Source organism: Plecotus auritus, assembly GCF_963455305.1.
Source record: "Plecotus auritus genome assembly, chromosome: 7".
NCBI classification, from domain to species: Eukaryota; Metazoa; Chordata; class Mammalia; order Chiroptera; family Vespertilionidae; genus Plecotus; species Plecotus auritus.
In genome coordinates, this window is record NC_137774.1 from 151,570,362 (window position 1) to 151,595,040 (window position 24,679).

Consider the following 24,679-nt stretch of genomic DNA (forward strand, 5'->3'; position numbering starts at 1 on the left):
CCTTTGTCATTCCACCAATGTTCACTGAGGACCTACCATGTGGCAGACATAGTCCTTGAGCTGGCCCACAGTATGGAAAAGGACAAGTAAAAATTCTTCTCCTTGTGGATCTTACATTCTACTGGGGTGAGGGGGCACAGCTGATGAAAAAGATAAATTTTATGTTAGATGGTGTAGAGTAGTTGAATTGTGTGTCTGCCCAAAAGATATGTTTAAGTCCTAAAGTTTGGTACCAGTAGAATGTAACCTCATTTAGAAATAGGCTCTTTGCAGATGTAGTCAAGATGAGATCATTAGGGTGAGCCCTAATCCAATATGACTGCTTACCTTATAACAAGAGGAGAAAAGACCCAGACACAGGGAGAATTCCTTGTACTGATGGAGGAGGCAGTGATTGGAGATTGGAGTGATGCACCTATAAGCAAGAAATGCCAAGAATTGCCCCCTCACTAGGAGCTAAGAGAAAGTAGGAACAGATTCTCTCCACAGCGCTTAGAGACAGCGTGGTCCTGACATCTTGGTTTTAGACTTTTAGCCTCTAGAACTGTGAGAGAATTTCTGTTGTTTTAAGCCATCCAATTTGTGGTATTTTGTTTCATGGCTCTAGGAAACTAATGAAGATGCTAAGAGAAAAATAAAGCAAGGAAGGGAAGTAGGAAGTGTTGAAGGTTAAGTGGCAGTTTAAGAAGAGTCACTTGGAAGTCCTCACCAAGACCTGAGACTGGAGTGGGGAGCCATGTGGACATCTGGGGGAGGAGCATCCCAAACATGTAACAGTAAGTGCAAAGGCTTTGAGGGAGTGTGCCAGCTGTGCTGTGGCTGGAGCAGGCTAGGTTAGGGGAAGAGCTGGGAAAGGAGGTGGGAGGAAGAGGGAGGACCAGGCAATGTAGGGACTTGCAGGTTATACGTAGTAAGGCTGATTGAGAGAGAAAGCCATGGAGGGTTTTGAGTACAAGAGTGATATGATCTGAATTTTTAAAGAGTAGCACTTAAAAAAAAAAGATCTCTCAAGCTGTTGTGTTGAGAAAATGGCAAAAAGGATAAGAATGGAATGTGGGAAACTAGCTAGGAGGCACCGTTTTAAAAAAGGCTATAAAAAGTGGTGGCTTGAAGGGGGTAAAGGTGGGGGAATGAAGAGGGGGGGAATAGCAGTTGGATTTTGCTGTTTCTTGCAGGTGAAGCCAAGAGGATGTGTTGGTTATGAAGAGGGGAGCCTGGTATGACTGCAAGAATTTTAGTCTGAGTCACTGGAAGCAAAGGGTCCTAAAATAACAATTATTTTTTTTTCACTTTTGTGTGATTTTCTGACCTTTGTGTGATTTTTTTTGTAGTTTAACACAAGTTCTAATCCTTGTCATAATTTCCACATGTACAATATACAAGTATTGAAAAATGTATGAACCAAAATGTTCATTTTTTTACATTAACACCATTTGCCAAAAAGCCTTAGTATGCAACACACGATCTTTCATGTTGGTACAATGTTTGAAGTGTCAAGCGCTTAGTGACATGTACTCATTTATGGTATAGATGAGGACGAGAGCATCCTATCTAACAAGGAGGGAATATGCAAATTAACCATCACAAAGATGGCGGCCCACAGTGGAGGCAGGGTTTCCGTAACACAAGATGGCTATGCCCACACCAGAGGCTGAGTTTCTATAATGAGCCTTAACAGCCTTAATGAGCAATCAGCAGGGACCTGAGGCTGCATGACGCTGGGCACCCCCCCTTCCCGGTAGGGCTTGACAGGGGACCTCAGGCCATGCCCCCCCCCTCCCCCGCTCTGGTGCCAGTCCGGGGGACCTCAGGCCGCACCCCCCTGCCCAATGGGGCTTGACGGGGGATCTCAGACCATGGCCCCCGCCTGGCGGGGCTTGATAGGGGACCTCAGGCCACACCACCCTCCCTGGCGCCAGGCTGAGGGACCTCAGGCCACGCCCCCCACGCACCATGCACCAGGGGACCTGAGGCTGAGACCCCCCGCCTGGTGCCAGGCTGGGGGATCTAAAGCTGCTCCCCCTACCCTATGGGGCTTGACAAGAGTGGGGCCTGCCGGGTCTGGATCTCACCCAATGGGGTTGTGGCCGGCAGGGTCTGGGTCTCGCACGATTTTGAGGCACCGCAGGTGGGTGGGGACTTGACTCTGGGTCCCGTGGTGTGCCCCAGACTCTGACAGGAGGAAGATTTTCATATACATCTTACTAATTTTCTTTCATTTCTGCCACTTCTATTATAGAGAAAGGGCAAATAGCAATATTAAAATATTTCCTCGCCCTGACCGGTTTGGCTCAGTGGATAGAGCGTCAGACTATGGACTGAAAGGTCCCGGGTTCGATTCCAGTCATGGGCATGTACCTTGGTTGCGGGTACATCCCCAGTAGGGGGTGTGCAGGAGGCAGCTGATTGATGTTTCTCTCTCATCGATGTTTCTAACTCTGTCCCTCTCCCTTCCTCTCTGTAAAAAAATCAATAAAATATATATTAAAAAATATATATTTCCTTGAATCCCCTTTTAATGTGCACGAATTTTGTGCACCAGGCCACTAGTCCTATACAATAAAACCCTAATATGCAAATTCACCAAACAGCATTAGGACGGGTTGTTATGATGCGCACTGACCATCAGGGGGCAGACGCCCAATGCAGGAGCTGCCCCCTGGTGGTCAGTGCACTCCCACAGGGGTTGCGCAGCTCAGCCAGAAGCCTGACTCACTGCTTACGAGTGCCCTGGGGGTGGCTGGAGGAGTCTCAGGTCAGGTAAGGAGCCAGGGGTCCCAGAATGCGAGAGGGCACAGGATGGGCCAAGTACCCCCCCCCCCCAGTCCACTAAATTTCATACACGGGCCTCTAGTTTAAAATATAATGCTCTTAAAAATACCTTGCTCAGGTTATGTTAAAAAGCGGTGGTGCCCTGGTGCTGCTGTGGGAGCAAGGAAAACGCCTTTAGGGCTCTGGCTTGGGTTCCTTGAAGCTGACAGCGAGAAGTGAGTGCAGTCATTAGGCTTAGACCAGGAAGGGCGGGAGTCCCCCTGAGGCCGGGAGTCGGGTGGGGCCAGTGGTGTCCTGTCAAGCCTTCTGGGCTTGCATGGCACTGCAGGTTTATATGACACTGGCGTTTGCTTTGGACGTCACAGAATATGTGCTTAGCCTTGCCTTCCAAACAACACCATTGTTAAACCGGGCTCATAGCATCCTCTGGACACTGGGAAGTCAAACAGCAGACAGCTGGGCGACTCTCTAGTAAGTCCTGCCAACACTATGTCAGCTTGAATAATCAAGGCCACGAGGCCTTACACACAAGTACACGGAGTGTTTCTCCCATGGGCAGCTGGGTAGCACTGCCAAGTTTGCCTCCGGAAATCGCACCAGTGAGCCGACTTGGAAGACTGAACCTCGTTTGCTGCACACAAAATTATTAACAAAAGGAAACAAGTAAAAAAAAACCCGGTGAGGTGACCCTCAGAGAAGGGTACTGCCAAGCCCCCACCCCCCACCCCCCTCCTGCTCTGGCACAGCATCGCCCAGGCCGCAGGGGAGCACGTGGGTGGGTAGAGACACGAGTGACTGTAGCGTGACCGGCTGCACAAGGAGCCCTGAAGATGGACGGGAGGGGACTTGGGCATTTTTGTCTTCCCCTCGGAGCAGCGGGCGCAGCGTGGTTAGGCTGCTCCGGCCTTTATATAAGGCTGGCGGACTGCATAGCGCGAAGCGTCCGAGACCCCCACCCGGCTGCTCGGAAACTTCCACCCAGCGGTGGCGACCTCTTGCCGCTGCGCACGCGCAGCGCGGCCTGTTGGCTGACAGGGAACCTCGCCCCAGCGCGCACGTCTCCACGCCTCCGCCTACGCACAGAGGCTGAAGGTGGGATTGGCGGAAGCAGCTGGGCCAAGGACGGCGCACTGAACTCCCCGTTACTTTCTCGCCGCTGCCAAGTTTAGGCTGGAAGGGGCCAGGCTGCCGCCGCCACCCTTGAGTCAGCCCCTCCCAGTCGCGTATCCTTCCGACTCCAGCTCTCCCCACCCGCGTGGAGGAGTGCCCAGCGCAGGCGCGGTAACCAAGGCGGCGGTGTCTACTGAGGATTTAAAATTGGCCGCGCGTGCGCACTGGCGCCCCGGCTCCGCCGAGAAAGGCCTTGCTTCCTCCGCGCCCGCCCCGCCCCCGCCCCGCTCCCTCTCCGCCCCTCATTGGAGCGGAGGCGGCGGCGCCCCCTCCTTCCCCCGCGCCCTGTCGCCGCTGAGACTGTCTTTTCGCCGCCGCCGCCGCCGCTGCAGGAGCACGGAGCCAGCGGCGCGAGCGTGACTGAGGGCCCGGCGCACGGCGGCGGCCCTTCCTCGGGTCCGGGGCCGCGGCGCCTGGGCCCGCCCCCTCCGTCCGGCCGCCCGCCCCTCTCCCATGGCCTCTCCCCGCGGCCCCTGTGGAACGCCGCCGCCGCGGCCCTCGCGCCCGCCCCGCGCCGCCTGAAGGAGCCCGACAGGCCCGAGCCGACCCGCGGCCTGCTTGGGTCGGCCCGCGCCGCTTCGGGACCCCGCGAACCGCCGCCGCGACCCGGCCGGAGCCGCAGCGCAGGCTCGTCCGCCCGCCCGTCTGTCCACCCGCAGCCCGTCCGTCGGTCCGTGCACGGCGCGGCCGGGCTCGGGGCGCGGCGGGGGCGGGGCCGCGGCGGGGCGGGCGGGCGCGCGGGCCCGCGGGGCGGTGCGTGGATGGATCCGCGCGTGGCCTGGATCCAGCCGGAGCAGAAGGGGCCGGCCAATGCCCTGTGGATGCAGATCTGGGAGACCTCGCAGGGCGTGGGCCGCGGCGGCTCGGGCTTTGCGTCCTACTTCTGCCTCAATTCGCCCGCGCTGGACACGGCAGCCTCGGCGGGGGCTGCCGGGCTGGGCGGCGGCAGCCTGGCCGGGCCCGTGCTGCCCGCCGCGTCGCCCCCGCCGCCGGCGGCTGGCCCCGCCGCGCTGCCCCCAGCGCTGCTGACGGCGCTCGGGCCCGCGGCAGAGGGTGCTCGGCGCCTGCACAAGTCACCGTCACTCTCGTCCTCGTCCTCGTCCTCGTCCAACGCCGAGTCGGGCACCGAGAGCCCGGGCTGCTCGTCGTCGTCCTCGAGCAGCGCCTCGGTGGGACGGGCGGGCGGCGGCCGCGGTGATGCCTTCTTCCACTTCGCCGACGGCCCTCCCAGCACCCCCGGCGCGGCCAACGGGCACTCCGGGGCACGCGGCCCCGCGCCCGCCGGCTCCCCGCCGCAGCACCAATTCCACCCGGGCCGCCGGAAACGCGAGAACAAGGCCAGTACGTACGGCCTCAACTACCTGCTGTCAGGCAGCCGCGCGGCCGCGCTGAGCGGAGGGGGCGGCCCGGGCCCCCAGGCGCCGCGGCCCGGCACTCCGTGGAAGAGCCGGGCATACAGCCCAGGCATCCAGGGGTGAGTGCGTGCGGGCGGCGGCGGGCGCGCAGGGAGGGGGAGGGGCAGGGAACCGGAGGGGTTAGGGAGGTGGGCACCTGGCCTGGCCAGCGAGCGATCCTGCGGTGGGTGCTACGGGCGCTGAGACATCTCCGTCTGGGCTCTCGTTTTATTTCAGGGGTGGATGTTGGAGGCTAAGGTCCGACTGTGCTAGAAGGTTTTCATTTATTTTTTTAAATATTAATCTTAAGGCTCTGGCTATTGCTTAGTTGTGTTTCCATATTTGCAAACCTTTTAGTAAATCTTCATTTCTAAAGAAATATTAAGCTCCTTTTAGAAACGAGCGATCAATTAGACTTGTGCAGATGTGTGCTGTTTTTGTCTTTTGAGACTGGGAAGGGGTATCAGATCCTTTTCCTCCTTTCCTTCCCCCAGAATGCTTAGGGACAGACCTTTTGTCAAAGTGAGATGCAGGTAGGTATGGCGTTTTATGTAAGCTAAGTTGCAGAATGTAGTATTGCCAGGAACTTGAATCAAATTGAAGGTAAATATTGTTAATATTGCTTTTTTTGGCAAAGTCCTTCTAAAAGATGACTTTTTTGGGGTAGTAAAACAATTTGAGAGGGCTTGTATGTTATGATTTAATTTAATTTTGTGCTGAAATTAACGTAAAAAGCATCAACTGCATTTTTTAAAAACCAGTAGCATTCAAAGAAAAGAAAAACGTTTATTGCACATACTTATTTTTTGGAAGATGCCACCTTTATTTTAAATGTTTCCACAACAGGATAGAGGGACTTAGAAGTTCTCCTTAAGTTTAGTGCAATTACAGATGGCCAGGCCAGATAAAAACGTGTGTGGTTGGATGGAGCTGTCCTAGGTGAGCCTGCTCAGGTACCGATGTTACTTACCCAGTCCCTGTGATTTTCTGTGCTTTTCTAAGCATCTAGAAATAATATTTGCACATAGGTTTTACTTCAGTATTTCAAGATTCAAATCATAAACTTTCCTTGCACAATTGCATGCTCATTTAAAAGGCACTTAAGGATTTCCCAGGTGTCAGGGTTGTCACAAACATTAGAGTCTTACTAATTTCACAATTGCTAAGTATTGGGATTACTTCTTAAAGGAACTCTCTTATCGGTCTGCTTATTCTCATTGGAAGTGAGAATAAATTGATCCTACTTTAAAGCATGCGTGATAAACGTTAAAGCTGCATGTTCTGCAACTTAATTTCACCTGGTTTGGGTTAAAAGTGTTACTTTCTTAATTACCTGAATCCTGAGAATGCACTTTGGACCCAAGTAGGAGACTTGTCTTCTTTCCCTCTCTCCTTTCAGTTTTCACTTGTACAACTTGTTGAAAAGAGGTGGTGGGAGCGCTCTCTTGATGTATAACATTATATCTAAGGGCTCTTTGGGGAATCTTCAGGTTTCCAAAACTGTCATGTAACTGGAGTTGGCTCTGTGTCTTAGTACTAGGAAATGGGAAGATATGTGATCTTCACTATAGAGCATTTTTGGACCAAGACAGCTGGGATTCCTGTTTCTGCCCTTCTTGAGCTTCTAGCAATGGCAGCATCATGCCTTGTGCAAATCACTTGGGCTCTGAACACTGCTTCCTCACCCTTAGGTTTCTATCTAGTAAGCCTCAGAAAGTGCCTTGCTGTTGCTTTTCTTAATGAATGAGCCCACCATATGCCAGGTACTTTGCTAGGATCTGGGTCAGTGTTTGGCACAACCTCATGATCCTGACCCTGGAGCCTGGCCCTCCTGAGAGTGACTCTGCCTAGCACACATGAGCACTGTTTGTCCAGGTATGCAGATTTCATGCCCATCACTCTCTTGTATACAGTGTTTCATCATTGTCCTGTTCAATCTCTCTGTACCTCATCTTCCTTATCCTTCCACAGAACTGTTGTTACCTCTAGTGGAGATTGCTCAAGTAGTGCCACGTGGTTGTCTTGCCCCGTCTCTGGGGCCTCTCCCAGCACTGCCAATGGGGTGATATCCTGCTAGGTTTCATCCCACCCCCTTGTAATTCTATGAGGGCACCTCCCCTGTATCCCTTAAGTCAGTGGTCGGCAAACCGTGGCTCGCGAGCCACTTGCGGCTCTTTGGCCCCTTGAGTGTGGCTCTTCCACAAAATACCACGGCCTGGGTGAGTCTATTTTGAAGAAGCGGCGATAGAAGAAGTTTAAGTTTAAAAAATTTGGCTCTCAAAAGAAATTTCATTCGTTGTACTGTTGATATTTGGCTCTGTTGACTAATGAGTTTGCCGATCACTGCCTTAGGTTAAAGACTAACGCCTTAAGCTTTCAGCAGGCCACAGGCACTGCTGCTCTGGGCCCTGCCAGGGGGCTGGCTTGGTTGGCTTCCCCTCTGTGAGGATTCCCACCCTGCCACACCTCCGAGCTTGCTGGTTAGAACTCAGCTCACAGGCCATGTAGTATAGAACTAAGAATGGGCACTGAAGCAACCAGGAGGTCTCTGTTTTAACCCACCTAGAGGTGGTGGGAGCGCTTCCTTAATGGATGACATTATATCTAAGGGGCAGTAATGCTCAAGTTAATGCTCCCCCCCCTTACTGGCCACATTTCCTTGCCTGCCTTAGGGGTTGGGGGAAGTGGGGAGAGGCATGTACCTCACCCCCAGTACTGACCTCAGTGTATCTACTTCCTGCTATCTCTGCCTGGAGGAGAGCCTGCTAGGATTGCCTACCATGTTCATGAAGGGTGGGGTGCCCTCTGCTTGGTTTGCTACTCCCAATCTATCAGACTAACATTTCAGAGGGGACAAGGAGGAGTACACTCAGAGTAGTGGTTGAATGGTGCCTATGGTTAAAGGAGGAAGGCCACTCTGATGGTCATTAACATGGGACGCTCTGGGCTTAAGGGAACTAACCTTTTGATATCAAGAAATAGCTCTATCTGGAACTTGCCCCTGGCTACTAGCTTACCCAGAATGATGGGGAGGCCACCAAAAACTCTTTCACTTGTGGCTTAGAAAGGGAAAGAGTTGAGATAAGAGAGTCCCTGGCCTGGCCAATAGAAAAAAACCTTGTTGATGAGAAGCTGCTCAGACTTACCTACACCTAGGACAGGTGTTTCTGGAAAGACAGTGTCTGTGGTCCTCAGAGATGATAAGCAGTTGCCTGGTGCCGTGGAAGTTTGAGTAGCATCAACTGAACCCAGTTGGGCCTTTGCCTGGTAGTCCATGTAGCAACCTGCACTGTTTGTTCTTTTCTGGAGAGGAGGTTTCTGCCCTTAGAAACCTTGCCTGGTGACCTGGCTTTGTGGGCTTGCCATTCTGCTTTCATTCTTGACTAAGATGAAGAAAAGCAGGTAAGAGGAGAGGTGTTAATGAGAGAACTTTCGGAGTAGTGAAGGTAAAATGCTTATTTTGGAGCTGCCATTGGCTCTAGTTCTTATTCCATCTTTTGGTTGAACTCGCACACTTTTGGGAACAATATGGACAGTTTGAGATATATTCTCTACCTGGGCTTCTGACATAGAGATGTGGACTGGTGTGTGGATAGGTTCCTGGGTCTGTGCATCCTGGCCTCTGGTTGCTGCCATTCTCTCATGCCCTCAACTCCTGAACCCTAACCTTCTGACCTAGAAGTGCTTTGCTATTTTGCTTTAGTAGCTTCGGAAACCTCATCAGTTTATAGGTAAAGTCCTGCACAAGTGAAGGGGGAGTGTAGACCTCAGATACTTTACCACAGCCTTACTGGTGCCCTTTAAAGTCCCAGGAAGAGCATAATGCAACAAGAGAAGTCCTCCAGCCCTTTGGCAGACCCCTGCAGGACTGGTCTCTGACAAGGCTTTAGTTGGGGCTTGGCCTTTCAAAGGTTGTCTTCTCAGGCATGCTTGCAGTGTGCAGCAGTCATATGCAGTATTCTCTCTCTGCAGGTCCCTTGACGATATTTAATTTTTGACATCTTCCGTTCCTCCAAAGAAAATGTTGTTCTTTGTGTGAACTTTATGAGAAATAGGTAGATGCCATTAGTAGGACATGGTCAGCTACACCACTCAGGGCCCTGGGCATGGGTTCTTTCTAATTTCATGTGTGTTCTCTTTCCTCTGTTCTCCTGAGGGAGTCAGAGCTTGGAGGAGCAGCCAGGATCCCTTCTCTCTATGTGGCTCCAGCCTGACTTGGCACTATCTAAAGTAGAGCCAGTGTGATCTCCCCAGCACATCCTTGGGGCTACCATGTGGGAGGGCACAGGTGAGAGCCCATCAGGACCCACCTCAGACCACAGCCATAATCACTATAGTTGTTTTTCTTTCACTCCGATCTCTTCCTATAAACATCACAGGATGCAGGGGAGAGATTATTGCAAGATCTGCCTCAAAATGTGGAGGTGGCACACGTGGGCCTTGTTTTCTGAGTGTTCATCCTCTGATACCCCAGAAGTATAAGGTTGTAGGGGAAGCAAGAATGATCACACTTTGCACATATTTGCTGCTGTACTGACCATTTATGAAAAGAGCTCAAACACTCCTTCCTACCTAATAATAGCATCACTCATTCCTGCCCATTGTACCACAGCCAGTCTCTCTGCAAAGTGAAATTGAAAATCTAGCACAAGAGGCTGGCTGTGATGAAATTGAGGAAAGTGATGCCTGGTTAATGATAAAGGAGATTGGATGAAGATAGGACAGCCAACACTTGGGGAAGGGGCTGCTTATGTGGAGGAAGAGGAGGGTGTGGGCAGGATAGATGCTCTGGAAAAGGAGGATTGGAATATCAAACAGGTTGGGGAGTGTCCTTTATGGAAATAGAGACTTTGGCTATTTCTGAAAAAAATGGCCTTAATTCTCAGCCCCCAGAAGTCAGAGTGGGGTAAAATGGAGCCCGTCTTAGTGTCACAACAGTTGCTTCCTAGAAAAAAGACATGGATGTGACTTAATGCTTTTGTAAGTAATTTTCTAAGTAAATATTTGAAGTTAAAAATTAGTTTTTCATAATTTTAATTTCAAGGTAAAATTTCAGAGCTGCTTCTGGTCACTAATATGAAATTTTGGTCCCCATTATAAATGGATTTCTGAAAGTGACCTATGGGAGAAGAGAGAACAGTTATCCCTGGAAAGTGAGGATCTTCTGTGCCTTGGTTAGGTCCTTACGGTTTAAGATCTGGTTTTTCAGTTGTGAAGTAAAAGAGGGCTGTAGTAAAAACGACAAAACCCTTGATTTTGATGATGCAGCCAGAATCAGGCTAACAGAGAGGGATGACTGAATCATACTAACCAGATTCACAGGAAATTGTATAAGCCACAGCATTACCTAGAAATTGCCACTGGCCATTGTGACTGAAGAGGCCTATCTAGAAGGCTCTGGTCAGCTTGTTAGTATTTTCTCCTCTCAGGAGGCTGCTGAGTGAGCGTGGCACCCGAGTTAGGGCAGATAGGAGATGACAATGATGGAGACAGAAGTCCAAGACACCTGCCCTCAGTGCAAATGTGCCTCCCAAGTAAGATGGTCAGGGTACATCTCCCCTGACAATTTGGGATTTGCACTACAAATTAAGTGTCTTACTCTAAGATTTTCTGTGGCTGTGTAACAAATGGCCACAAAATCAGTGCCTTAAAACAATACTCCTTTATTGTCTCTCAGTTTCTGTGGGTAGGAAGTCAGGGATGGCTCGATTGAAGTCAAGATTTTGACTGCTGTGTTCTCAGCTGGAGCTCAGGGTCCTTTTGCAAGCTCATTCCTGTTATTGGCAGAATTCAGTTCCTTGTACTTGTGTTAGGACAGATATTGCTCATTCCTTGCTGGCTGCCAGCTGGGGGCCTCTCTCAGCTACTTTAGGCCATCTGCATTCGTTGGCTTGTGGGCCCTCCCTCTTAAAACTAGCAACAGCTCCCTGACTGCCTTGACCATGTCTTCTCCAGCTGTAGGAAGCCCTCTGCATTAAGGGCTCATGTAATTGGGTCAGGCCCACCCAGGTACCTTCTCTCTATCTTAAAGGCATGTCACATGAGTGATGATGACATCATCATAGTCACAGGTTCCAAGGATTAAGGCATAGAATTTTCTGGGGCTGCTTGCCACATGCAGGTGTTCTCTTATAGGTAGACTTCCTACTGTGGGAAAATAGGTGATGAGGAGGTGGTAGTTTTCTTTTCCAACACTTTTGTCCCTTGCCTGGACTCAAGCTCATAAGGATTACTCTTGCAGATTGCTGGTTTTGTCCTCTGGCTTGGTTGTCACCATTGAACTCAGATAACCAGAGTGACCATTGCTATAAGTGTTTTTCTGTGCCTCTCTCATGTGGACTATTCTTAAAATATGTTATCTAAGAAAAGTTTGCATTAAAGCCATTTAAATAAGTACATTAAAATTAGTGATTGAAAAGTCCTGTTCACGAGGTATTGTGCATTGGTCACTCCTATGCTGGGAGAAAGGGTGGTTGGTGACTAACCCAAGTCATCTCTCTTTTTTAAAAAAATGTATATTTATTTCAGAGAGGGAGGGAGAGGGAAAGAGAGATAGAATCATCAACGATGGGAAAGAAAGTCCGATTGGCTGCCTCCCGCACATCCCCCACTGGGGATCGAGCCCGAAACCCAGGCATGTGCCCTTGACCAGAATTGAACCTGGGATCCTTCAATCTGCAGGCTGAGCCAAACCAGCCAGTGCCCAAGTCATCTCTGTAATCTAGTTCTAAGTACATACAGTCCATCTTTGCAGAAGACTCCGTACCACCTGTTTTTTAGCCCAGGGCAATGGGAGTGAGGGCTTTCTGAGAGCCCCTTCAGAGCCCTGTGCTTCCTTCAGGAAGAGAACAAAGAATACTACCACATGGTTTTGCCATGGTCCCTTCCTGTGGAGTTACTGCTGCTCTTAAAATACTGACCACTGCTCTCCTGCGGCCCCTCAGGGGATGTGGGGCTGTATCTCAGCCTGCCTTTTCAGAGTCAAGCACATGTTATCCACTACCTGTGAATAAGTGTTGGATGGATGGATGGAAGAAGAAAAGGAGGATCTGCCATCTTAGATGAGCAGGTCAGGGGTAGCAAATATACATAGTTTAAATAAACCAAATTGTTGTTTGTCTTAGAATTTCTAAAGACTTGATTGTCATCTCTGAAGTTCTTAAATGCAGAATATTTGTTTATTTATTTATTTATTTTTTGTTTTGTTTTAATAAATCTTTATTCAGATTATTACAATTGTTTCTCCTTCCCCCCCCCCCCCCCATAGCTCCCCTCCACCCGGTTCCCACCCCACCTTCTGCCCTTACCTCCCCCCACTGTCCTCATCCATAGGTGTATGATTTTTGTCCAGACTCTTCCTGAACCCCCCCATACCCCTTTCCCCCTGAGAATTATCAGTCCACTCCCTTTCTATGCCCCCGATTCTATTATATTCACCAGATTATTCTGTTCCTCAGGTTTTTAATTCACTTGATTTTTAGGTTCACTTGTTGATAGATATGTATTTGTTGTTCATAATTTTTATCTTTACTTTTTTCTTCTTCCTCTTCTTTAAGAATACCTTTCAGCATTTCATATAATACTGGTTTGGTGGTGATGAACTCCTTTAGCTTTTTCTTATCTGTGAAGCTCTTTATCTGCCCTTCAATTCTGAATGATAGCTTTGCTGGGTAGAGTAATCTTGGTTGTAGGTTCTTGCTATTCATCACATTGAAAATTTCTTGCCACTCCCGTCTGGCCTGCATAGTTTCTGTTGAGAAATCAGCTGACAATCGTATGGGTGCTCCCTTGTAGGTAATTAACTGTTTTTCTCTTGCTGCTTTTAAGATTCTCTCTTTGTCTTTTGCTCTTGGCATTTTAATTATGATGTGTCTTGGTGTGGTCCTCTTTGGGTTCTTTTTGTTTGGGGTTCTGTGTGCTTCCTGGACTTGTAAGTCTATTTCTTTCACCAGGTGGGGGAAGTTTTCAGTCATTATTTCTTCAAATAGGTTTTCAGTATCTTGCTCTCTCTTTTCTTCTGGCACCCCCATAATTCTGATGTTGGTACGCTTGAAGTTGTCCCAGAGTCTTCTTACACTGTCTTCAACTTTTTGGATTTTTTTTTTTTGCTTTTTGCTTTTTCGGTTGAGTGTTTTTTGCTTCTTTGTATTTCAATTCTTTGACTTGATTCTTGTGTTCCTCTAGTCTGTTTTTGGGTCTCTGTATAATATTTTTTATTTCAGTCAGTGTATGTTTAATTTCTAGTTGGTCCTTTTTCATATCTTCGAGGGTCTTGTTATATTTATCGGCCTTTTCTAGGATATTCTTGAAAAGCCTTATAACCGTGGTTTTGAATTCTATATCCAGTTGTTTGTTTTCCTCCCTTTCGTTTGTGAGAGACGCCGCATTTTCACTGCTTCCCTGAGTTGGTAGGGTAGATTTGTGTGCTAGGTTTCATATATGGCCCAGTGGGTCGGCCTCCCCAGTTAACCTGAGGTGGACACTCTTGGCACACCCCTTTGTGGACTGTGTGTACAGCCTTGTTGTAATTAAGTCTTGATTGTTGTTGGTATCACTGGGAGGAATTGACCTCCCGGCCAGTTGGCTGTAAGGATCAGCTGTGTCTACACTGGGAGAAGTTCGGTGCTGGAGACAGCCTTATAGGATTAGACTTGCCAAATTGCAATAGCCTCTGTGCTCAGCTTGGATGGGGTGGAGTCTCAGGGCGAAGCAGACAGTCTTGGCTTCCCGTCAGCCCTTCCCTTGCGCGCACGTGCGCGCCTTCAGACCTCTGCCTTCCCCGGCTCCCGAGTCTCCGCCCGAGAGTCCAGATTCCCCCCATAAGAGCGTGGGTCCCCAGGGGCTCGCCTGGAACTGGGGTTCAGTGCAGTCAGAACTGGGGCTCAGTGCAGTCAGCAGCTTCTGACTCCCTTCCACTAGGGAAAGCCTGTGGCAACCTCCGCAGCCTTTGTGCGCACTGGCACGCGCGCGCCTTCAGACCTCTGCCTTCCCCGGCTCCCGAGTCTCCGCCCAAGAGTCCAGATTCCCCCCACAAGAGCGTGGGTCCCCAGGGGCTCGCCTGGAACTGGGGTTCAGTGCAGTCAGAACTGGGGTTCAGTGCGGTCGGGGGCTTCCTTCCCCCTTCCGCCAGAGAAAGTCAGCCAGGCTCTCAGCCGCCCTTCCTCTCTGCGCGCACAAAGACCTTTTGCAGTACCTCCAATTCTCTGTGAGCTTTTCTCTTTCCTTCTAGTTGTAGAATTTTCACTCAGCCAGCTTTCCTGTGGTTCTGGATGGTGTCCGTTCTGTCTTTTAGTTGTAGTTTTGAAATTGTGTGAGGCAGCAGTTTAGGTGCTTACCTATGCCGCCATCTTGGTTTCTCCGCAATGCAGAATATTTAGATCTATTGGGGTTTATTGACCTGTCTTTCTAAAGAGAGTGTGTGGTTAAGACAGTTTTATCCCTTCTGATGTGGAATATAAAACAGAAAACATTCAAAAAATTATACTGAATTTGAGGCATCCCCATTTAGTTTTTTTTTTTAATTTTTAAAATTGATCTTGGAGGAAGGGAGGGAGGAAAAAGGGAAGGAGGGGGAGAGACAGAAATAACATCGATGTGAGTGCCTCATCTGGGGATCGAACCCACTCCACATTGGCCAGGGCCTCATTTAGTGTTTTTTTTTGGAATGTGTATTTTATTGATTTCAGAGAGGAAGGGGGAGAGAGAGAGAGAGAAATGCCAATGATGAGAATCATTGATTGGCTGCCTCCTGCATGCCCCTAACTGTGGATTGAGCCCAAAACCGGGGCATGTGTCCTGACTGGGAATCAAACCGTGACCTCCTGGTTCATAGGTTGATGCTCAATCACTGAGCCACACCAGCCAGGCCCCATTTAATTTTAATTGGTCTGTCTTTATTATAAAAGTAATACCTAACATCAGAAGTTAAAAACTTGGCTACCTGGTATGTGTCCTGTGTCCAGTTCATGTGTGTCCTGGGCTTTAGAGGCGTGTGTTCCTTATGCTGGTGACAAAGAGGAGGAGGCAGGGACTGAACCTGGGCCTGGGCCAGGTGGGTCTGCAGAGATTTATCCCTATCCCATTGACAGGTGGACTGTATGGGAACAGTGCAGTGGTTCCCATTGGCAGGGAATATCTTTGATTAGCATCAAATCATTGCTCTGCGCAACCACTTAGGCTCTTCTGTGGGTTAAGATGGGAGTTAATTTCCTAAGTGATAACATGTGAATATAGGTCGTTTGTATCTTTCCATGTTTGAAAGAGATTTCAGACTATGGTAATGTTTCTGGAATCCTGTGGATCTGAAGGAATGGCTAGATGCAGGGCTAGAAGGGCAATGAAAAATCAAATTTTATTTTTTTGCTTTGAACCCTTTGGCTGGCATTTGTTTCCCAGCATTGGGAAGCATGCCTGTGGCCTTGTGCTTGCAAGGTTAGCCTGCATCGTGCAATTGAGTAGCCTGGCTGACAAGTCTGGTTTTGGCTGGCTTCATACCTGGGTTCTGACTTCTGAGCCTCAGTTCCCCCATCTGTGAAGCAGGGCCTAGGGCCATGGTTGGCAAACTGCGGCTCGCAAGCCACATGCGGCTCTTTGGCCCCTTGAGTGTGGCTCTTCCACAAAATATCACGGCCTGGGTGAGTCTGTTTTGAAGAAGTGGTGTTAGAAGTTGTTTAAGTTTAAAAAATTTGGCTCTCAAAAGAAATTTCAATCGTACTGTTGATAATTGGCTCTGTTGACTAATGAGTTTGCCGACCACTGGCCTAGGGCATCCTCCTCATAGGGCATATTATATTTAGAAGATTTGGAAGTGCTATGTGTGTGACTTGTCACATGAGGGATTAGAAAGGCCTCTGCTTTCCCTTTCTTCTTTCTTCTGAGGAAATTGAAACCAAAAGTTAGGTGCTTCTTGTTGCCAGCTGGATAGAAAAAACCTTTTGCTTGGTTTTTGAAAATATGGACAACTTTCCCTCTCAGGCCAAAACATTTCTCTTGGATAAACTATTAAAGACTGGAGGTTCTGAGTCTTCAGGAAAAGCTGTGGACACAGCTGGAGGCCAACATGAAGCTTTGGAAATATTTTCTCCTTTTGAGTCAAGATATACTTTTCTATTTTTAAAAATCTAATGTGTTCTCTAGTTTGTAAGTAAGCTTTAAGGGTACTCCGGAAGTGTTTTATCAGGTATGTGTGTGTTGCTGTATGTAACTTGTGTGAATTTGTTTACGAGTTTCTTGTTCAGCGCACATGGTAGAAGTGCATGTTGTGTTCTTTGAGCTCTTTGCAGCTCTAATATGTTCTGTGTACAGTGGAGAAAACTAAAGTAAGGGATAGGAAACGTTAGAAGCTAGAGCAGCACTGTCCGGGAGATGGTCTGAGAAGATGGGAGAGCTCTAGTTTTGTGTGGTCCAATACAGTAGTCACTGAGCACTTGAAATGTGACCAATGCAACTGAGGAACTGAATTTTAATTGTATTTAACTTAAATTAAAATTGAAATAGCCTTATGTTTGGACAGCATGGAACTGGAGTAATTTTAGACTCTTTATTCAAAACACAGTGTTTGATTCTGTAACTGTTGCCTAAATAAATTGAAACTCAGACAACAGCAAAAGCTGTGCTACCCAGCAACTCACCACTAGAAATCTCTAGAAATTGTTTCTGAGTTTCTAGAGTAAATCTTTTCAAAGGGCTGCTGGTTCATAACACATAAAGGATAAAAATAGGTTCACAGCAGAATGTGACCTGGCACAACTTTTACGGCTTGACGTGCCTAGTCCAAGGATGCAGGTGATAGGTACTTTTGCACTCTGGGTTAATGATATTATCTGACAGACACTTCCTGGTCCGCAGTGCACGGTGCGTGGGGCTCTGTGGGGCTTGGCTCTGCCTGAGTCCTCCTTGAGTTCTTTGAGCAGGCTTATGAAATGGGTAATGTTACTCTTGTCTTTAGACAGAAAACCAAAGCCTAGACAGGCTAATGTGATTTGGCAAAAAGTGCTGCACTTTAAAATGCCAGTCCAGCGCTAAAGTCAGGGAGCTCCAAGCAGTGTTAAGTGAAGCAGACATCCCCAAGATGGGGGTGATGGAAACTAGCAACTAACGTGTCCTGCAAACCTTGTTTAAATGTGTTTGTAGAGCCCAGATTTAAAGTGGGTGTGGGTTAGCTTCTCTTGTGAGGACTCTGACAGTCAAGTGCAGAATGAAGACAGGGAGCATTGGGATTGCAGGAGGATTCCAGGGCAGGAAGCCAGTCCTGCACTGTAGTACACTAGAACCTCCTGCTTCCCGGGGCATTCCAGAACTGGCCTGGAGGGAAGTTGAGATAGAGGGAGTAGGACTCCTGCCATCTGGATTATTCTTAGATATCGCATCCTACCAAAAAAGGAATATTTGCTGAGTTGCTGTTGTACCTGAAGACAATTGAAAAACCAAAAGCAGGACCAGCGAGCATTCGCCAACCTTCTCCTTGGTGTCAGGTGCTGCATTGTGTGGAACCTGTATTATCCCTATTCTTCTAGCAATAACTAATTTTAAAGAGAGACAAATTAAGCCTCAGTAGGTGTGTCTTGAGTGAGGTGCAGCCAGAAACCAGAAGGAATTGAGTCCTGCTTGATGAGAAAGCCCATGCACTTCACCATTGCCTCCGCAGGGAGGGAATTGGTACACTTGAGTTAAGAGCGAAGCAAGAACCTGGTGAATTGGTGGGAGCCATGGTGCAGCACCCTAAAGAGTATTTCTGTTATGGGCATCTTCTCTAAATTTAAGCAAACAGATTTTTAAGAATTGAAGGACAACTCTGAAATGATGGCTGAAAATATTAAAGAGGACAGATAACCTTGCATGGCCTGTGAAATGTAAAGAAATTCAAAAGTATTGTTATAAGTTATCTCATGGAAAAAAAGCAGAAAATGAATTTGTCTATAGAGTTTGTGGCTCTATCAAAGAATGACTCACAAGAGACTGATGTACTAACCTAAGTACAAGCATGAAGGATAGAAATAAGAATATAGAACTGAGACTAATGTCCAAAAAATGGGAACCTGTGAGAATTGCCACAGGGTAAGGCTTGGAATGAATTGAAGCTTGCAAAATCGTTAAGAGTCAAAAGAGCCTTTTAAGGTAGGTTTTAGAATAAGACCAGAAGAAGTAAAAGCCCTGTGGATGGGGAAGAGGACTCATTGTGCTCTGGTAAGCCGTCTGGCTCCAGCCCTTGCATTTGTCATTATCTTTTTGTTGGGTGTGTTGATTGGCCAACTTTCTAGAGGGGCTAATTGGTGCCATATTCTCTGAAGCCTGCAGTGTGCCCGAGTGACAGGTTTCTCTGCCTCAGAGCCTCTGCATGTCCCCAGTATCGCTGGCTTTGATTTGTGGAGAAATCTGAAGCAAGTTTGACTCCCACTTTGGGAATGCCTACTGTGTGTATATCCACAGGTGTATAGAACTGGACATGGTCAGGCTTTACCAAGTGCTTTTTCCAATCTTGGTGATGTGGAGGTGATTATCAAGTCCTCTACCAGGTGTCTTCCCTGCATGGGCTTTCCCGCTCTGAGGGACTTTGGGATGACTTGTCCTATGAGGACAGCAGCACTGGGGATAGGCTGAGCATGTCTGATGTTGCTACTAAATGGTAAAGGCCAGGCCAGTAGATGGTGGAGAAGAAGCAGTTTAACATGGTGGAGGTAGAATGGGGTTTGGAGATCCCATAGGTCTGCAGGAAGCAGACAGGGAGGCTTCAGAGAGTACTTTGAGCAGCAGAGAGACACCTGCTGTAGAGGTGCTGTCCAGCTCCAGACGAGCTGCTCCGGCAGTTTGTTTAACCTCCACGCCTTCTGTAATCGGGCGATAATGGTGGTTATCAGGCTCATACTTGGTGAAGTGTGTCAAGCAGCGCCTGGACAAAGTAAGCAGGTGGTAAATCTCAGCTAATATTAAGAATATTGATATGATAGTATCACTAATGAATTTTAAGTTTTCTTCTAAGTGAATGCAGCCTCAGAATTCTGCCCAGCTCAGGCCTCTGGCAGCAGTGCCTTTGGTGAGAGCTGGCCTCTTTGGAGAGAAAGCCTGTTAGTTGTAGCTGGTGTGACAAGACCAGAGAGGTGGGGTACTGGAGAGAACCCCTCCCCCCTTCCCTTGCTCACACGCATCTCCTCTGGGTATGGTCTTCCACATCTGCAGAGGTTTTACTGTGATTGTGGGGCAGCTTCTTCAGGAGCCCTGTCTTTCTTTTGAGGGAGGATGTGTATGTTGCAGTGAGGGGTAGCTTCCTAAACAGTGACTGAGAGTGGCACTAGAACCAGAGCCATAGCACTGAGGGGGCCTATTAGCCTCGTGGCCTCAGAGCTGAGCAGTCATAGGAGTAGTTCCCAGACCTTCAGGATGCCAGGCTTCACTCACTGTGGGCTGCAACAGAGCCAGAAAGGAAAGTTCTCACTGGTTTGTCCTTACTCTAAAGGCTGAAGGAGGCCAGATTCTTTAAGAAGACCTATGCACACTGATATCTGCCCTTTGACCTTTGGAGGTAAAGTCTGTCAGTAAAGCTGAAGTGGTAATACTTTGTTTTGGTTATTATTATAAAAGCAATAATGTACTTATTGAAGAAATCTGGAAAATACAGAAAAGAAATTACCCATGATTTTCCTGCTAACAGTTGAGCATATTTCGTTCTGTTATTTTTAATGTGATATCACTGGCTTTTTAAAGCTTTTAAGAAGAATTGGAAGGAGGGAGAGAGTAACAGTTGAAGACAGTTTCTAGTATTTTCTATTGCATTTTATATCATAATGGAAAAGCCTGGTTTTCCTCAAGCATTTGGAATTGACCAGGTTCATGGGGGATGTTAAAGGTAAACTACCACACATGGTTTATAGAATGACACGTGGTTAACACTGGGGACAGGGATTTTGGGGACCAGTGTGGAGAGTTCTGAGAGTTCAGTGAGGTGGGAGGATTGGACAGTTTAGCACTATTTAGTGGGTTCGGGTGCTGAAACTTTCCTTGTAAGTACACCAGAGAATGGTACATTCATTCATCTGGCTTCTCTCTTTCCTTAACAAAACGATGAATAAATATCTGAACTCTGACCATAGTTGTGCTCAGAAGTAGCCATCGGATTTACAATCTAGGGGAGCAGGCAAACCCCATCCCTCCTTCACCTTTACAGATTGGAGTGTTTCCTTTGCCCCTTTTGTTTCCATACTTTTATTTTAAACATATGTTGTTGTCCTTCTTGGTCAGGCACAAAGAGGTCATCTTTAAACAACTTACAGATTCAGAAGGGTGGGGGAGCCTGAAGGTAGGGGCAGGGAGCCAGCTCTGTCTGGGGCTGGGTACCAAGTCTCTGGGCTGGGGGAGTCACAGAAACAGGGAGGAATAGGGCTGCTCCCCCTCCCTGCACCCCTTCAGAGCTAGCCAGCCCTCCCTGGCTTTGATTCAAATTTAGACACAGTTGAGAACTTTGAACCCTGCCAGCTGAGCTTCTAAAATAAAAAAATCATCTCCTGAAATGGTCATCTGTTTTCATCAGTAGCTTCATTAGCTGTGAAATGAGGTAGTTTGGTTCTCTAACCAGGTAATTCATCTTGTGCTCTTTAAAACAGCTCTTTGAGGTGGGTTTTATAAATATTTACTGCAACTATATACCAGATACTAAGATAGATACTAAAACATTGCTGATCTTATATGTGGTACTAAGAACAGAAATTAATTTAGGATATATACTAAAAATTGAGAAGTCAGTCATTACCTTTTGAATGGGTTTGTACTCTTCTAAGAGAGCCATTGTAGATGAGAATGTTTAGTGTAAAAGTACCCTAGAAAATAATACTTCAGAAGTGTGTTCACCAGTAGTTTCATGGGGATTGTGTTTCTGGAGCCCGGCCACAGGTCAGTGCTCCAGTACTGAGAAAGGGGAAAGTAAAAGGGCTGTGGGAACTTATCCCCTTAGCAAACTTTTCGAGAAATCTCCTAGTAGCTTCTGCCTGGAGCTGCTGAAGAGGATGGTCCATGTGTCCTCTTAGCACACCAGGCAGGCAGCCAGCAGCTTCTGCCACTGAAGTAGGCTTGGAACAGGTCCCAGGGCCCCCTGATAGATGTTTGTAGTTTCCTTCGGGTTTTGAGATACCACCTCTGACTAATTTTAGAAAATTTTCTTTAATAGCCACAGCCTAAAAAGCTTGGAGGATTTGGAGACTGAATTCTAGTGGACTGACATTGAGCTGTAAGAGATAACAATGACTAAATTGTCTTTGGGTTAGGACAGTGGTCGGCAAACTCATTAGTCAACAGAGTCAATATTAACTAGTACAACAATTGAAATTTCTTTTGAGAGCCAAATTTTTTAAACTTCTTCTAACGCCACTTCTTCAAAATAGACTCGTCCAGGCGGTGGTATTTTGTGGAAGAGCCACACTCAGGGGCCAAAGAGCCGCATGTGGCTCGAGAGCCGCGGTTTGCCGACCACTGGCGTTAGGAGATTTAGTGTGGTTTTTATGTAGCTATCTTGTCAGCTGTGAAATGCCTTTGAGGTTTTGATATGTGAGAAGAGTGAACTTCCTCATTTTGGTTTTTGAGGAGAAATGATAAATACTTTTTGTGGACTTAATTCTGTGAAACTGGAGAATTGAGTGTGTGCATATGGGAAGTAACAGATTAAAGAAAATGACCTGTGTTATGTCTGATGCTGGTGGTTGGACTTGTGGCTGATAGTACCTGATAGTGAAAGTGTTTTGTCCCTACCCATATATGCAGTTCCTTAAAGCGATGAAAACTATTTGTAATGTTAGTATTGAATAAAGTAATCCAAACGCTTTTATTTAGCACTGTTTACATTTCTAAAAGGACGTTTGGCCATTTAAATGGGTTCTGTTAACACATCTAGTGTAGCCACTACAGGGGTAAAATATTACTTCTTGGAATGCTGATTTTTGATGTCTTTTTGTACGGAATGTAGATTTTAAATGACAAAGTCATAGCAAAATATTTATCAAAACTTGATTTGATTCATTCCACACATATTTATTGAATGCTTGCCATAAGCAAACACTGTTCTGGTGCTGGAGATCAGGCAGTGAGGAGGTAAGCCCTTTTTTTCTTCTAGAGGTTGGTAGGTTCCATCCTAGGTGGAGACAGACTCCAGTCCATTGATACTTGGCCCTGAAGAATGCAGGGCGTAGGGGAACAGTGCGTGCTGGGTTTGGCCAGGGAGAGGGTGCTGCCTTACTGTCCTGTGGCTTCTGTTGATTGCTGCGATGCCACAGTTCTGGGTCCTATCTCACCGCCTAATCCCCTGCCTCTCCTTGGTGCTTCCTCTCTTTTTGAGGTTTCCACCTAGAGACCAGCAGAGGAGGCAGCTGCTGTAGCTTTTCCAGTATGTCCAGAGGTTATGATGGTTTTTAGACCTTCCTTTGTATTTCTGTGCCGAAGGTGTAATCACAGTGCAGAGCCACGCAGTCCTCTGGTGGTTCCAGGGTCCTTCACTAATCCTCACAGTGCCTTCAAGTCCCCTGCTTGCCTCAACAAAGGGCTAGCAGGGCTTGGCCAGTGAGAGCCTTCTAGTCCAGCCAGTTCACCAGCAGTATCCCTTCATTCCCAGAAGGCAAAGTCAGAATACTCTTACTATGTAATGTTTGTTAGAACAGTTGCAGACTTTGAGATCCAAGTTAATACCTATTTCAGATAGGTGTATTATCAGTGTATTTACTGGTGGAAGATGCCACTGCAATCAGGAGGCCTGTGTGTCCCACTTGGCACCTTCTTGCTCTGGAAATGTGGGCATGCTGCGCCCCCAACATTAATTTATCCTAAAATATGGGAAGGAGGGAGTGCTAGACAACCTCTCTTATGTCATGAGCCAGTCAACAGACATGTGAGAAAACGGACACTGTCATGCGGATTGGGTAGCGTTTGCAGACAGGCAGCACAGGCTCCCTTCACGCCTTTCCTTTTCCTGGTACATCCAGGGTGCTAAGGGCAGGGGTCCTGGGAAGCTGAGAAGGGACTGTCTTATGTTATTATTTCAGATACATACTACTTAAGAAAACAGTGACAGGACGTTCTACTCTGCAAGTGCAGACTTGCATGACATTTGGAATGCCTGTTGACAAGATGATTTAATGTATTATATTTGTGGGGTGTGGATATAATTTTAGCATATTAGCTTTGGTATTCTTCTTCCATGACTCTGGGCCAATTGTTTAATTATTCTAGGCTCATATCTTTATTTTTGTCTCTAAATTTCTATACTACTGTTGTTATCAGACCAGAACTAAGAGGTGTAGGAGAGCATGTGCCCTTAGTGCTTCAAGTGCACTGACTTCTCACCCAGGGTGGCAGCTGGTCCCCCAGCACAGGATGTTCTCAGGAAGAGCCCAGTGCTTCTCCCAGGCAGCTCTCCACAGTGATGTCCTACTAACAGGGAAGGAGTCACCTGTGGCTCTTATCTGGTGTGGGCACTAACCTGCTAACCAGACACATCTAGTCATGCTAACAACATTGCCAAGCGGTAAGAAATTTTAGGTCACACCTCAGACTTTAATATGTCTGCTGAGCTGCTGGAAGAGATGTGGTTGGTGCTCAGTAACTGTTAAAATAATAGAAGCTTTATCCTCACTATCTTGGACTTCAATGATATTTTGGAAAATGTAGTGCATTTTAGTGTTACATGACTTACCTTTTTGTTTTTATTAAAAGACTGATCCTGGCTGGCTGAACTGGCAGCATGCCTGGGTGAGGTTTGCTTTTTTTGATTAAAAAATAAAATTAAATATGGTGAACAAAATTGGATTCCAATGATGGCCTGAGATTGATGGCCTAACGAGGGTGTTGAGGATTTATTTCCTACTGGAGGATTTATTTTCCCTGCTTCTAGTGGCCTTAAATAGTCTTCAGACCTACTGCCGAGTATCAGGAATGGCCACTCCAAATGAATTTTGGGAGTAGGGAGGCAGTACTTCAGGTAAGAAAGGTGAAGTCGACTTTAAGCAAGAGCCTATGTAAGATAACATGTAAGATACTATGGTGCTCTTTACCTTTGTAACTTGACATTAAAGGTCCTGTTGAGAAGTATTGCCTGCTGTTATGTGGACTATTTTGTTAGCTATTCAGCTGACATTATTATTATATTACTAGAGGCCCAGTGCATAAAATTCGTGTACGGGGCGGGGTCCCCCTCAGCCCAGCCTGCACTCTCTCCAATCCGGGACCCCTCAGGGGATGTCTGACTGCTGGTTTAAGCCCAATCCCCAGGACATCCCTCTCACAATCCTGGACCGCTGGTCCTAATTGCTCGCCTGCCTGCCTGCCTGGTCACCCCTCACTGCCTCTTCGCGCCGGCCTGATTGCTCCTC

At 47.6% G+C, this 24,679-nt stretch overlaps 1 protein-coding gene across 4 annotated transcripts in view; it reads left to right on the top strand.

Moving 5' to 3' along the window:
- The first annotated feature begins 4,291 nt into the window (after nucleotides 1-4,291).
- Nucleotides 4,292-24,679, top strand: part of TENT4A (terminal nucleotidyltransferase 4A) — a 40,128-nt gene continuing 19,740 nt past the window's right edge. For 3 of the 4 annotated variants that reach the window (XM_080679470.1, XM_080679471.1, XM_080679472.1), the window contains exon 1: nucleotides 4,565-5,416. In XM_080679470.1, the coding sequence (XP_080535596.1) occupies nucleotides 4,704-5,416 (713 nt within the window). In that variant the 5' untranslated portion in view covers nucleotides 4,565-4,703. Of the gene's footprint in view, nucleotides 5,417-24,679 lie in introns of all 4 variants that reach the window. The other variant, XM_080679473.1, reaches the window with a different exon arrangement.